At 36.6% G+C, this 12,022-nt stretch overlaps 1 protein-coding gene and 1 pseudogene across 2 annotated transcripts in view; both read left to right on the plus strand.

Moving 5' to 3' along the window:
* P3H2 (prolyl 3-hydroxylase 2) overlaps nucleotides 1–12,022 on the plus strand; it is a 169,550-nt gene that overhangs the window by 123,984 nt on the left and 33,544 nt on the right. For both annotated transcript variants that reach the window (XM_053565401.1, XM_053565402.1), the window contains exons 5-8: nucleotides 2,019–2,161; nucleotides 2,480–2,569; nucleotides 7,567–7,607; nucleotides 8,768–8,862. In XM_053565401.1, the coding sequence (XP_053421376.1) occupies nucleotides 2,019–2,161; nucleotides 2,480–2,569; nucleotides 7,567–7,607; nucleotides 8,768–8,862 (369 nt within the window). The remainder of the gene's footprint in view (nucleotides 1–2,018; nucleotides 2,162–2,479; nucleotides 2,570–7,566; nucleotides 7,608–8,767; nucleotides 8,863–12,022) is intronic.
* Nucleotides 2,717–4,891, plus strand: LOC128568080 (arrestin domain-containing protein 3-like; annotated as a pseudogene).

A 12,022-nucleotide genomic window follows, 5' to 3' on the forward strand; every position in this document is an offset into this window, starting at 1 on the left:
GGGGGGGGGCTTATGTGTTTTCTCTCTCATCTCAACACCACTTCAGCTCAACAGGAAGAGGACAAGGTAAAACCATAAATGAGCCAGGTACAGAATTAAAAATGGTGAGAATTTCCTGAAAATGTTACTAACATGGTAGTTTGTATGATTTTTTAACTTTATTTTTCAAATTAGTTTTAATAAGTAACATAATCACAAGATTTAAATACCAAATACTACAAAAAGTCTCCCTTTTTTCCTGTCTCCCCAACCTCATTTCTTATTCATACTTCCAAAATTTTTTACAGAAACAACAAATACACACCTAGTTTTATTCCCCTTCTTTTACACAGAGGTAGCTTGCCATTTACGCGATCTCCCACCTTGTTTGTTTCTCTTAATACATGTCAGGTTTCTTGTAGTAGGTTAGACCTATGAAATTACCATGCTGTTAGGTCAAAAACTAGTCAGATTTTGGTAGTTTTATATGGCTACACTTAATTGCATCAATACATACAAATCTTCCTTATTCATTTTTTATTTATATGTCCATATCATTGTACAATAACATCATGTGTCTTCTCATTGATTGGTAGTTTTATTGTTTGCAATTTTTTGCTATGACTGGCAACATCCAAATGGATAACATTATACGTACGTTTTTTCACATCTGTACACAATATCTACAGGATAAATATCTAAAAGTACAATCACTGGGTCACATGGTTTATTAATTTTTAATTATAATAGATGAAATTGACCTCCATATAGATTACATTTTCCATTGCTTATCAAAACATTATCAAACTTTTAGGCATTCCCCAGTGCATGAGTTGAAAATAAATACCTCAATATAGTTTCATTTCCATTTATCCTACACAGATTGAGCTTTTTAATGATGTTTCAAAGCAATTAATACAATCTGGATTGCTGAAACTGGGCTTAGCTATTCTTTTGTCTAATGTCTTTATTCCATAAAGAAGCAACTTGCTTAAAGTCACCTCACTTAGTGATGGATCCTAATTTCTGGTTCATTGTTATTATTTCTCAATAGCTTCAGAATCAGACCGCCTTGGATAGAAGGTAGTAGTCAAGAAAATGTTTCTGTTTTAAGATAATAATAAGAAAAAGTCTCAAGCCAACATTTTAAAAATACTTTGGCAAAGACTCTCCCTTTCCAAAAGCAAAACGTTAATCATTATCCTGGCAATGATGACAAGCAATAGATTTGTGTTCCAGTCATGAGCAGGGAATAGAGGAGAGAGTTGCCTTATTTTCATCATTCTTTTTAAAAATCAGAGTATATATCGACTCAGGAATTTCCTCTATATATATGTGAATATATGTGTATATATGTATTCTATACATATATGGAGGAAGTTTCTTTTAAAAGAAATCTAATGCTGTGACCTATTTGAAGACAAAGCATATAGTATTTAAAAGTACCTCTTTTAACAGCTAAATATTTCTATAACAAAGGATTTATAGTTGAAACATCCTTGTTAGTTTCTTATAGTAGCTGGATACTGTTGGAGTTGCTGGGGTTGTATAGTGAGGGCTGAGAGGAGTCTCCTTAAGAACTTTGGGGGCTCTATGAAGGACTTTGCATAAAGGTACCAATTTACTATATACTTTACAGCAATGAGCAATAACATTTTGTAATCACTTTTATTACCCATACAATATGTACAAACTGGCACATTGTCATTGTAGAAGACCACTTTCAGGATATTTATTTAACTTAGTACAAAAATGTTTATCTGTATCCCTTACTAAAAGTGATCAACAAACATCTTCAGATAGACACTTCTGGTATTTTGAGCAAAACAACTAGCCCCGAGCAGGCTGCAGGTAAGATGCAGTGCCTTTCCAACACCTGAAATCACACCCCTCCTCTGATTCTGTTCACCTACTTAGCAGTTCATCTTCCCTCTTGCTGACGTTTGATGTTAACCTCTGTAGACATGTTGAAGGCTCTCCTTAAACTCCTTTGGGCAGACCTAAGCAAACTCTAATGCTGCAATTCCTGGGTCTTTCAGTTGGTGAGTATGTGAAAGCTTTGGAGTGTGCCAAAGCCTATCTCCTGTGCCACCCTGATGATGAAGCTGTCTTAGACAATGTGGAGTTCTATGAGAGTCTGCTGGATGACAGTGTTGACCCAGCGTCCATTGAGGCCAGAGAGGTGAGACCAATGTTAGGAGAGGAAATTAATTCTGCGTGTACTCTGAGAGAGCTGGTGAAAGCATAACATGGTTCTTAAAGATATCCAATTTAGCAAAGGTTCGAGAACTCAGTTCTTTTAACCTTTATTTGTGTTAGAAGCATATCTCTCTCATGAAGGCTAGCTTGTGAAAAAGCTGTTGAGATGGTGACATTTTTTGCAGCTCTGAATATTTCTATAAGTTCATTTGTTACTATCTAACGAGAAATATTTCTACTTGAACTTTTATCTCTCGCCAGTTATTTAAATAATCTTTCCCCCTTATTGTCTCTGCTCCAGGATTTGGCAATGTTTGTGAAACGTCACCAACTGGAATCTGAACTGTTAAAATCAGCTGCAGAAGGCCTGGGATTTTCATACACTGAACCGGTAAGAGGAAGAAGAAATGTTTATTAAATGGACTATTCAGTTGAATTCTGATTTACGTTTTTATTCCCTTTCCTCATTTGTTGATGATTCTAATGCCCTCCTTGAGTTAAAAATTGAGGGCAGGGAGATATCTACTTAATAGACGTGATGAACTTCAAAAGACATTTACTTAGTATGTCTGTATCACTGAAGTCCAAAGTCAAAAGCATGTATATTTGGTAGAAATATTTTGTATGTGATTCATTTGCCCCACAGTTGTTTTATTTTCCCATATTCTGGATGGGACACTTGATGTTTTTATCTTTGTGCTTATTTATTACCTAAACCTTAAAGAGACTTCAAAAAGAACACCCTGGGTCACAGTCCTACCGGCCTCATGCCAGTTTACTCTGCTTTCCTCGTGTTACCTTTTAACCATTCATTGTTCATAGGAAGACACGCATTTTTTCAGAACTAGTACTGTGGTATAAGTACATTGCTGTTCTAGTTTTCATTTCAGAAGGTACCATGAGCAATCGCTAAGTTTGTATTGCTTTAAAAATCATTTTAGCTGAAAATATACAGTGATGTACAATAGATACGTCAATGAACCTTTCTGCTGCTGCTAAACATTTGAATTATTCCCAATTATTCTCTTGTACTTAATGCATGAAGCATTTTTCTCTCTATTAAACAATATATTATATCCTTAGAATGAATTCCCCTGAGAGGTATTTTTCTGCCATCAAAGGGTATGGGGCCTTAAATTGCCTTCCTAAAAGATTTCTCTGGGTGTTTGTAAGGAGACCACTGAGATAAGCAGGAGCGCGGAGCAGCAACCTCTGCTGCCCTGACTTCTGAAGAAATCTCAATGAACTATTTGTAGAGAATCACTGATCCTGCCTGCAATCATTTTGCACAGCAAAGACATCGATCAGTGTTCAGCGAAGACCACATTTTACATGCGATCTTGACTTTTCTTTTGTCTTACATTATATTTTTTATAGATTTTGGTATAAACGTGGTGCTGGGAAAGGTAAAGAGTTTGACAATAAGCTTTGACTATCTCAATGACAGCAATGTACCAGTGTATTCCAGTGGGGATACCGTCTCAGGAAGGGTGAATTTAGAAGTTACTGGGGAAATCACAGTAAAATCTCTTAAAATTCATGCAAGAAGACATGCGAAAGTATTCTGGACTGAATCTAAAAACACCGGCTCCAATACTGCCTATACCCAGAACTACACTGAAGAAGTAGAATATTTCAACCATAAAGACATCTTAATTGGGCACGAAAGATGATGATAATTCTGAAGAAGGCTTCAACACTATTCATTCAGGAAGGCACGAATATGCATTCAGCTTCGAGCTTCCACACACACCACTTGCTACTTCATTCGAAGGCCGACATGGCAGTGTGTGCTATTGGGTGAAATCTGAATTGCACAGGCCTTGGCTTTTATCAGTAAAATTAAAGAAGGAATCGACAGTCTTTGAGCATATAGATATCAACACTCCTTCATTACTGTCACCCCAAGCAGGCACAAAAGAAAAGACACTCTGTTGCTGGTTCTGTACCTCAGGCCCAATATCCTTGAGTGCCAAAATTGAAAGGAGGGCTATACCCCAGGTGAATCAATTCAGATATTTGATTGAGATTGAGAGCTGCTCTTCCTGAATGGTAGTACCAAAGGCAGCCATTTACCAAACACAGGCCTTCTAACCCAAAGGAAAAATGAAGGAAGTAAAATAGCTTGTGGCTAACTTGCATGGGGAATCCTTATCATCTGGAAAGATGGAGATGTAGAATGGCAAGTTCCTGAAAATTCCACTAGTTTCTCCCTCTATCCTCTTTTTTTTTTTTTTTTGCAGTTTTTTGGTCGGAGCTGGGTTTGAACCCACCATCTCCAGTGTATGGGGCCGGTGCCCTACTCCTTGAGCCACAGGCACCGTCCTCTCCCTCTATCCTGAACTGTAGTATAATCCATGTGGAATATTCACTAATGGTGTATATGAATATTCCTGGAGCTGTGGATATATTTCTTTTTATTTTTATTAAATCATAGCTGTGTACATTAATGCAATCATGGGGCACCATACACTGGTTTTATAGACCATTTGACATATTTTTATCACACTGGTTAACATAGCCTTTCTGGCTATTTTCATTTAAAAAAAAAAAAAAGACTGAACACAAAACAAAACAATGATTCCCTTTTTATCATCACATACAAGAAGAAGCTAGAGAATGGAGCAAGCACCAGCAAGGGTTAAGGGCTGCTGCTCTTAAAATTATTATTTTTATTCTTATTTTAAGAGTATGGAATTTTTTTCAGTCACTGGGGAAAGGAGGGCAAAGTGCATTTATTTTTATACAGAGTTACGTAATTACCTCCTAAATACATACGTTGGAAATCGTTTTTGCTGGTGCAAAGTATCTTTTTTTTTTTTTGTAGAGACAGAGTCTCACTTTATGGCCCTCGGTAGAGTGCCGTGGCGTCACACAGCTCACAGCAACCTCCAACTCCTGGGCTTAAGCGATTCTCTTGCCTCAGCCTCCCATGTAGGTGGGACTACAGGTGCCCGCCACAACGCCCAGCTATTTTTTGGTTGCAGTTTGGCCGAGGCCGGGTTTGAACCCGCCACCCTCGGTATATGGGGCCGGCGCCTTACCGGCTGAGCCACAGGTGCCTCCCTATGGTGCAAAGTATCTTAATGAGCAGGAATACACAAACTGAGGTTATGACTAGAAAGCTCAATTTATACATTTGCTATCTTGCACAAGCTTGACGTAGCATGAAAAATTCAACTTTATTCCAAAAGTGTATAACTTCCAAACTGCAAATACTAGAAAGTTTGCTGTGATCATTGTTTTGTGTTCAGTCTTTTTTTTTTTTTTAATGAAAATACTTTTTTTCATTACCTGAAAAACAACTTGCTAAACATGAGAAATCCCTCACTTTTAGTACAGATAAGATAGGAAGAATGATCACATCAGTAAATTACAGTTTATGTTAAAGATAATTTACACTTGGCTCATAACAAATACCAGCATTCATGATAACATTTCGGTATTTTCCAAGGTACCAAGTGTACTGAAATTTTTTTTTAGTTTTAGAAAGAATTCAGCTGACGTTTTTAATGAAAACCGGCATTTCTGATGTTGCAGCATACTTGCAAAATGGGAGTTACTTCGATCCTTCCATTTAACCCCACAGTTTTAATAAAGTGGCTAAAAACACAGTGGCCCTGGCTCGGTGCTTGACCTGTTACACACTGTCTTAAAGTTTCCTACGGAACCAACAGGCTTTTCCATAAGTGGCCTTTAAGAAAACATGGAAGACAATTCATGTTTAAAAAATGCTGACAGGGTGAAGAAAGCCCATTGTAAAAATGAATCACGTTTTCCATGATTCAGTGAAAGGGTTTGGGCCTCCGTAGCAAACCTAATACTAGATACTAAGGAAATGGGGGTGAAATTTTTTTTATTGTTGTTAAATCATTTTGTGGATGCCCCCCTCAAGAAGCTAATGGAATATTTGACATAAAGGGCATTTGGTGGGTTTTTTTTGTTTGTTTGTTTGGAGGGGTGTCAGAAAATCCATTTTCTTTTGTCTCTTCTTACATCTAACTGACTAGGGAACAATTGTTGATACGCATAGCATTGGAATACTTACACCGTATATTCTCACAAATAACATGAAACAAGAATGACCAATATTTTAATAATTGGCACTGGGTCACGAAATGTGATAAAATTTTAAAATTATAACTTTATCAAATAAAGTTTTCTTTTCCCCATTAAAGTATTTCTTTATTCTCTTATTTAGAGGCATTATACTTCTTAAATATTGGTCAATTCCTGAAATGAGATGTGAGGTTCACAGTTGTTTTCCAGTATTCAAGATAGATTCCTGATTTTTCAATTAGGAAAAGTAAGATCCAAAATGTTAGCAAAACAAAGGGCAATACTAAATCTTTGCTTTACAGATGATATTCTATGCCTGTTTGTACCTTTTTTTTGGTTTTCGTTTTTTATTTGGTGCTGAATATGGCCTTGTAGGCTCTGTTTTAAGAAAACAATATGTGGGAAATGATTTAATTTTTCTTATTGCGCTTGTGGAAAATAAAGTGCTTTGTTGTTGTTTTTTTCCAAAAAAAAAAAAAAAAGATTTCTCTGATTATTGCTCCTAGTAATGCATAAAAGTACCAGTTTATCACAGATTTCTCAGCAATAAGAAATAACCTTTAAAAATCTCTTGTATTGCTAATATATTATGTACAAAATGACACACAATTGCTGTTTTAACTTGTATTCATTTGATGACCAGCAAAAATAAACCTTTTCACATAATATTAATAATTTATTTTTCTTTGAGTTACCTGAGCATTGGGTTTTGTTCATTTATCCATTGGTTACTATGTAAGTTCTTCATATAATGTAAATGTTAATGTGTTTGTAACATCATTATTTGCATTATAGCCTCTTTGCAACACATTTAATTTTAATTTTAATGTGATATTTCTAATCTAACACTTCTACTACATTTATATCTGATCCTACTTATTTTTAAAAAATTCTATTAACTCAGAAGGCCTTAGAAAATATCATTTACTCACTTCACAACCTATGAAGATGATTACTCAAGATAGACATTTTTTGTTTGCTTGTTTTATTCATAAAACATAAAGGAATTGGATTGAATGATCTTGCAAATGTTTTCGTGCCATCAAATTCTGAGTCATTTTTTTGGAGAAAAGGATAGATACTCAGGATAATTCCATGTTATTTTATCATCTATTTTTGCTAAAGGTTATCTTTGTCAAACTTGCATCAATTTTAGCCTTCCTTTAATTAATTTCTTAAATAAAAATATATATAACTATATTGTATTTTTATACAATGTACAAGTTTCCTAATATTTCGGGTCTTTCTTTTGAATGTTTTATTTTACCTTATTTCTGTAAGTGATATTTTAGTGACAAAATTAGCGTTTTCTTTTTTAATTTACAACAGAATTATTGGATCAGATATGAAGGACGGCAGGATGAGAATCGGTAAGTCCTCCATATAGAGAACACAAAATGTTTATTCTCAGGGAGAAGTAATACTTAGAGTCATAACCTATCATGAGGAACACAGCTCTATGAAATAGGCAAGAAAATATAATTAGAAGAGTACCGATCTGTGTAGGAGCCCTACATCCTGTTTCCAGTTCTTCTTGTCACTTTTTTATGACATTAAGTAATGTATCTTCTCTCTGAGTCTCATGTTTTTTCCTGAAATGAAGGGGTTGAATCAGATGATATCTGACTACTAACATTCTGTGATTCCAAATCTGAGTAAGTTAAAAGTTTTAGATTTATTATTAGATTAAAAACTATCAAATTTTCTTTTCGTTGGTGAATTTCCTGACTGAATTTATTTAAAATCAAGTTCAGAAAGTTTCACTGAAAGGTAAAGTGTTTATTAGATGTCACTAACTCACTCAGAAAAGAGGAGAACTCATTTTGTTAAAGGATAAGAGTTCATTTACATATCTTGAAGACCTCAAACTCATAAAATGTTTGAATTGCATGTTTGAGATCACACGTCCAAACTGTTCATTTTTAAGGCAACTGATTTGCTTAGAGTCTCAGCACAAGGGAATGACAAGTCCAGATCTTATCAAAGGTCTTGAGGTCTTTCACAAGGCTTCACACATGTGTGTGTATGCATACATTTGGACTTATTAAATCTGTATACATTGAAAAGGATGGTCTGCTATCATTTGTGTGTTTGATAAATTTGGCACAAACTCATGTCTTCCTTGTCAGAATAGTCAAGAACTATTACATTAAAATGTAACTTGTTTAAACCATTATTCAGTGATGCTCTCCATGTTCAAGACACCACTCTGAGCATTATAAAGATTCACATGATAATTTTTTCCCTGCTCTGTAGGGAAGAAAGTCTAATCTGAAGAGGGTTAAGTTATGGATACGACTAATTGTAATAAATATTGGTAAGAGGATTTCTAGAAGGTAACAGAACATACTCACTGAGGAAATAGAGAAAAACCTTATAGAGGCAGTGATATTTAATTTGAAAGATTGGTGAACTTATGTACAGCAAAAATATACAATATAGAATCACAGACTTCCTAGATAAAATATTTTTGTCTTTCAACATCTTTATTCAATGGGAAATTGTCATTTCAACTTCTTTGAATGGGCAGGGTCCCTTCAGGAGTGAACGTGGAGGGGGCAGAAGTTCATGGATTGTCAATGGGAAAAAAGTTATCACCCAAGATAGATGGAGACCTAAGAGAGGGTGAGTACCTGTGCACTTTTACTCTAAAAGGAGTGCCGGGGAGGGCAGGGGACTGGACTTGACCAGGTCCTGTCTAGGTAAAGGCAGAATCCACATTCTCTGGAAAACAATACTAGGATTATAAACTATACTTCTTAATAATCTAAAAGCAAGGCTTAAAAACAAAGATGTTTCAGATTTGTCCTGTTACCTTTGGTTTCCAACAAAAAAGCTTCCAAATTCACTCCCTCATCTGTTTCCTAAACAATACTATTAGTTAGGCGGAGGCTGTGTGGTCTTCAATCTCACAATACCTGAGGCTTAGCAGGGTCACAAGATTCATTTCTGTCACATAGCACTTGCTAGATATTGAGGGACAGCCTGCACATCAGAGGAACTTGGGAAGTAGACAGGTCACGTGGGATAGAAGCACAGGTTAACCAACCGAATAGCATAGATCTGGGCTGGGTTTTAAGAGAAAGTAGAAAACAGATGGAATTGATAGGGCAGTGGAGGAAGCCATGCTAATGGTTAAAACAAATGAGCAAAGGCACAAAGATGGAGCAAACAAAACATTATATGCTTCCAGACATAAGATCAAAATTAGCAGAGATGCAGGTAGAGCATTGGCAAAAGGTGTTTGTATTTTTTTTTTCATTTTTTTTGAAATTTCAAATTAATATGAGGGTACAAATTTTTAGGTTACATCGTTCTCACATTTTTTTTTTTTTTGAGACAGAGTCTCACTTTGTCTCCCTCAGTAGAGTGCTGTCTCACTTTCAAGGTGAAGTTCCAGTTGTAAAAGAGCCCCTTACCCGGGGATGTGTCATACAGACAATGTGCACATTAGGTGAAGTTCCCACCTCATGCCCTCCTTCCTCCTTTCAAACATTCTTCCCTCCCCCCCACTTCCCTCTACCCTGTACTAGACAATATTTGTGCTTTTTTGTTTATTTGAGCATGTAATTGTTTATATATTGGTTTCAAATTAGTATGGAGTACACTGGATATTTATCTTTCCAATACTTTACTAAGAAGAATGTATTTCAACTCCATCCAGTTAATTTTAAAAGCTGTAAAGTCTCCATCTTTTGAATGGCTGAGTAGTAGTCCATGGTGTACATAGACCACAGTTTGTTGATCCATTCATGCCTTGATTTCTAAATAAAGCCAAATGTTATAATAAGGAACTATTAACAATAGTAGTACTAGCAGTAGTAATTATTAACAGTTATTATTATTTCTGTATGTTTTACAATTTTTTCAGCAATTTTATACACAATTTATTTTAATGCTGGCAGCATCTCATGTAGAAGATTTAGCAACTTCTCTGAAAGTCTCACAAGTCCCAACAGATTGACTTTTGAAGCCCATTTACTTTTCTTCATCTGCTGCATGGAACATAGAGGTATCCAGAGAGCTAAAATACATGCCCTATTGATTAAATAATTGCAAGATAAAAAGAAACGTTCAAAAACCTGCATTAAAAAGTACAGTACTTCCCCCGCCACCCCCCAAGAGACCTTGTCAGTACATTCCTCTAGCTGATCTGAAAACTTCTGGCTCTCTTCAGCTCTTACATTTCCCATCCTTTTCCTTCCTTAGCTTCCAAGTCAGTTTGAAGCAGTAAACAGGATAATATGCTCATTTAATCTGACCTGGACCTCAGATTGCAGCCACAAAGCCCAAGCCATTGTAACTGCCAGGGAACCTGTATGGTCAGCCAAAGTTCATGTTGCTTTTTAAGCTGAGAAATCACCCAGGAAGTTCATGCCAATAAGCTTGCACTTTGCTGTAAATGTTTGGGGAACTCCAGGGCAGTTGCCAAATCTCAAAGCATATTTTTTTTTTACTGGCCGCCGGGGAATCTGATGCCTTGCAACTGACTAGGAAAGTTAATGAGAAGAGTAGAAAAGAAGGCTACGTATGATGAAAATGGTTATGATTGATTGGGTTACCAAAATCTACCATTTCTGCAGAATTTTCTTGGTTGAATTGGCTAATGGATCTTAGGGTGTTCTCTGAGAACCTGCTGGTCTGAAGGAAAACCGTATCGTTTTTACCTACTATACTCTCACACTCACTACAGAATGCTCTTTTGGTTAGATGTGTGTAGGGGAGCTTTCTCCACACACCACGCAATTCTCCAACAGACGCCAACTGGGGGTCAAAGAATTCAATTCAATTCTGACACTGCCTACCTGGAAATAGTGTCTTATCTCACAGATAAGAACCCAGTCCCACAAGACTGTACCCACTTCAAATGCCAATTACAGGTATCACTTGTCATTTATACTTCTAACCAACATCCTGACTTACAAACCTGAGTTCCTATAAGTCCCTCCTTAGGTTAGATTAACTTGGTAGAATGTCTCAGAGAACTCAAGAATGCACTAAGGTCTAATGGTTTATTATCTAGAATATTATAAAAGATGGAGATGAACCTCTAGATCAGCAGTTCTCAACCTGTGGGTCGCGACCCACAAGAACTGTATTAAAGGTCCGCGGCATTAGGAATGTTGAGAACCGCTGCTCTAGATGAAGAGGTATATATTGCTAGGTGTGCGTGGGGCTTCTGTGCCTTCCCTGTGCAAACTACCTTACCAGCAGCTACACATGTTGGGCAAACTGGAACCTTATCAAATCTTATTGTTTGAGAGTTTTTATAGAACTTAATCTCCACCAACCCCCCCAAACCCCACTTCCAGAAGTACATAGGTGGGGCTGAAAGTTTTACTTCTCTAATTAAGTTGATCTTTCTGGTGACTGGCATAATTCTGGATCTGTTTATGAGACCCTACCTTAAGTCATCTCATTAGCATAAACTAAGGTATTATCAACAGAGGCCCATGATAACAAGACACTTGTCACTAAAGAAATTTCAAGTGTTTTAGGGGTTCTGTGACAGGAGCTAGGGACAAAAACTAAACATATTTCTTACTGTACTACAACTAGAAAGAATTCTGTCCAGACATCAGCGATCTAAATAGGATCTAAGTTAAGAATAGTGGCAGAGGGTGGCACCTATGGCTAAGTGGGTAGGGCACCAGCCCCATACTGAGGGTGATGGGTTCTAACCCAGCCCCACCCAGCTAAAACAGCAGCGGCAACCGCAACAAAAATAGCCAGGCACTGTGGCGGGTGCCTGCGTCCCAGGTACTCAGGAGGCTGAGGCAAAAGA

The sequence above is a fragment of the Nycticebus coucang genome, chromosome 16 (genome assembly GCF_027406575.1).
Source record: "Nycticebus coucang isolate mNycCou1 chromosome 16, mNycCou1.pri, whole genome shotgun sequence".
NCBI lineage: Eukaryota > Metazoa > Chordata > Mammalia > Primates > Lorisidae > Nycticebus > Nycticebus coucang.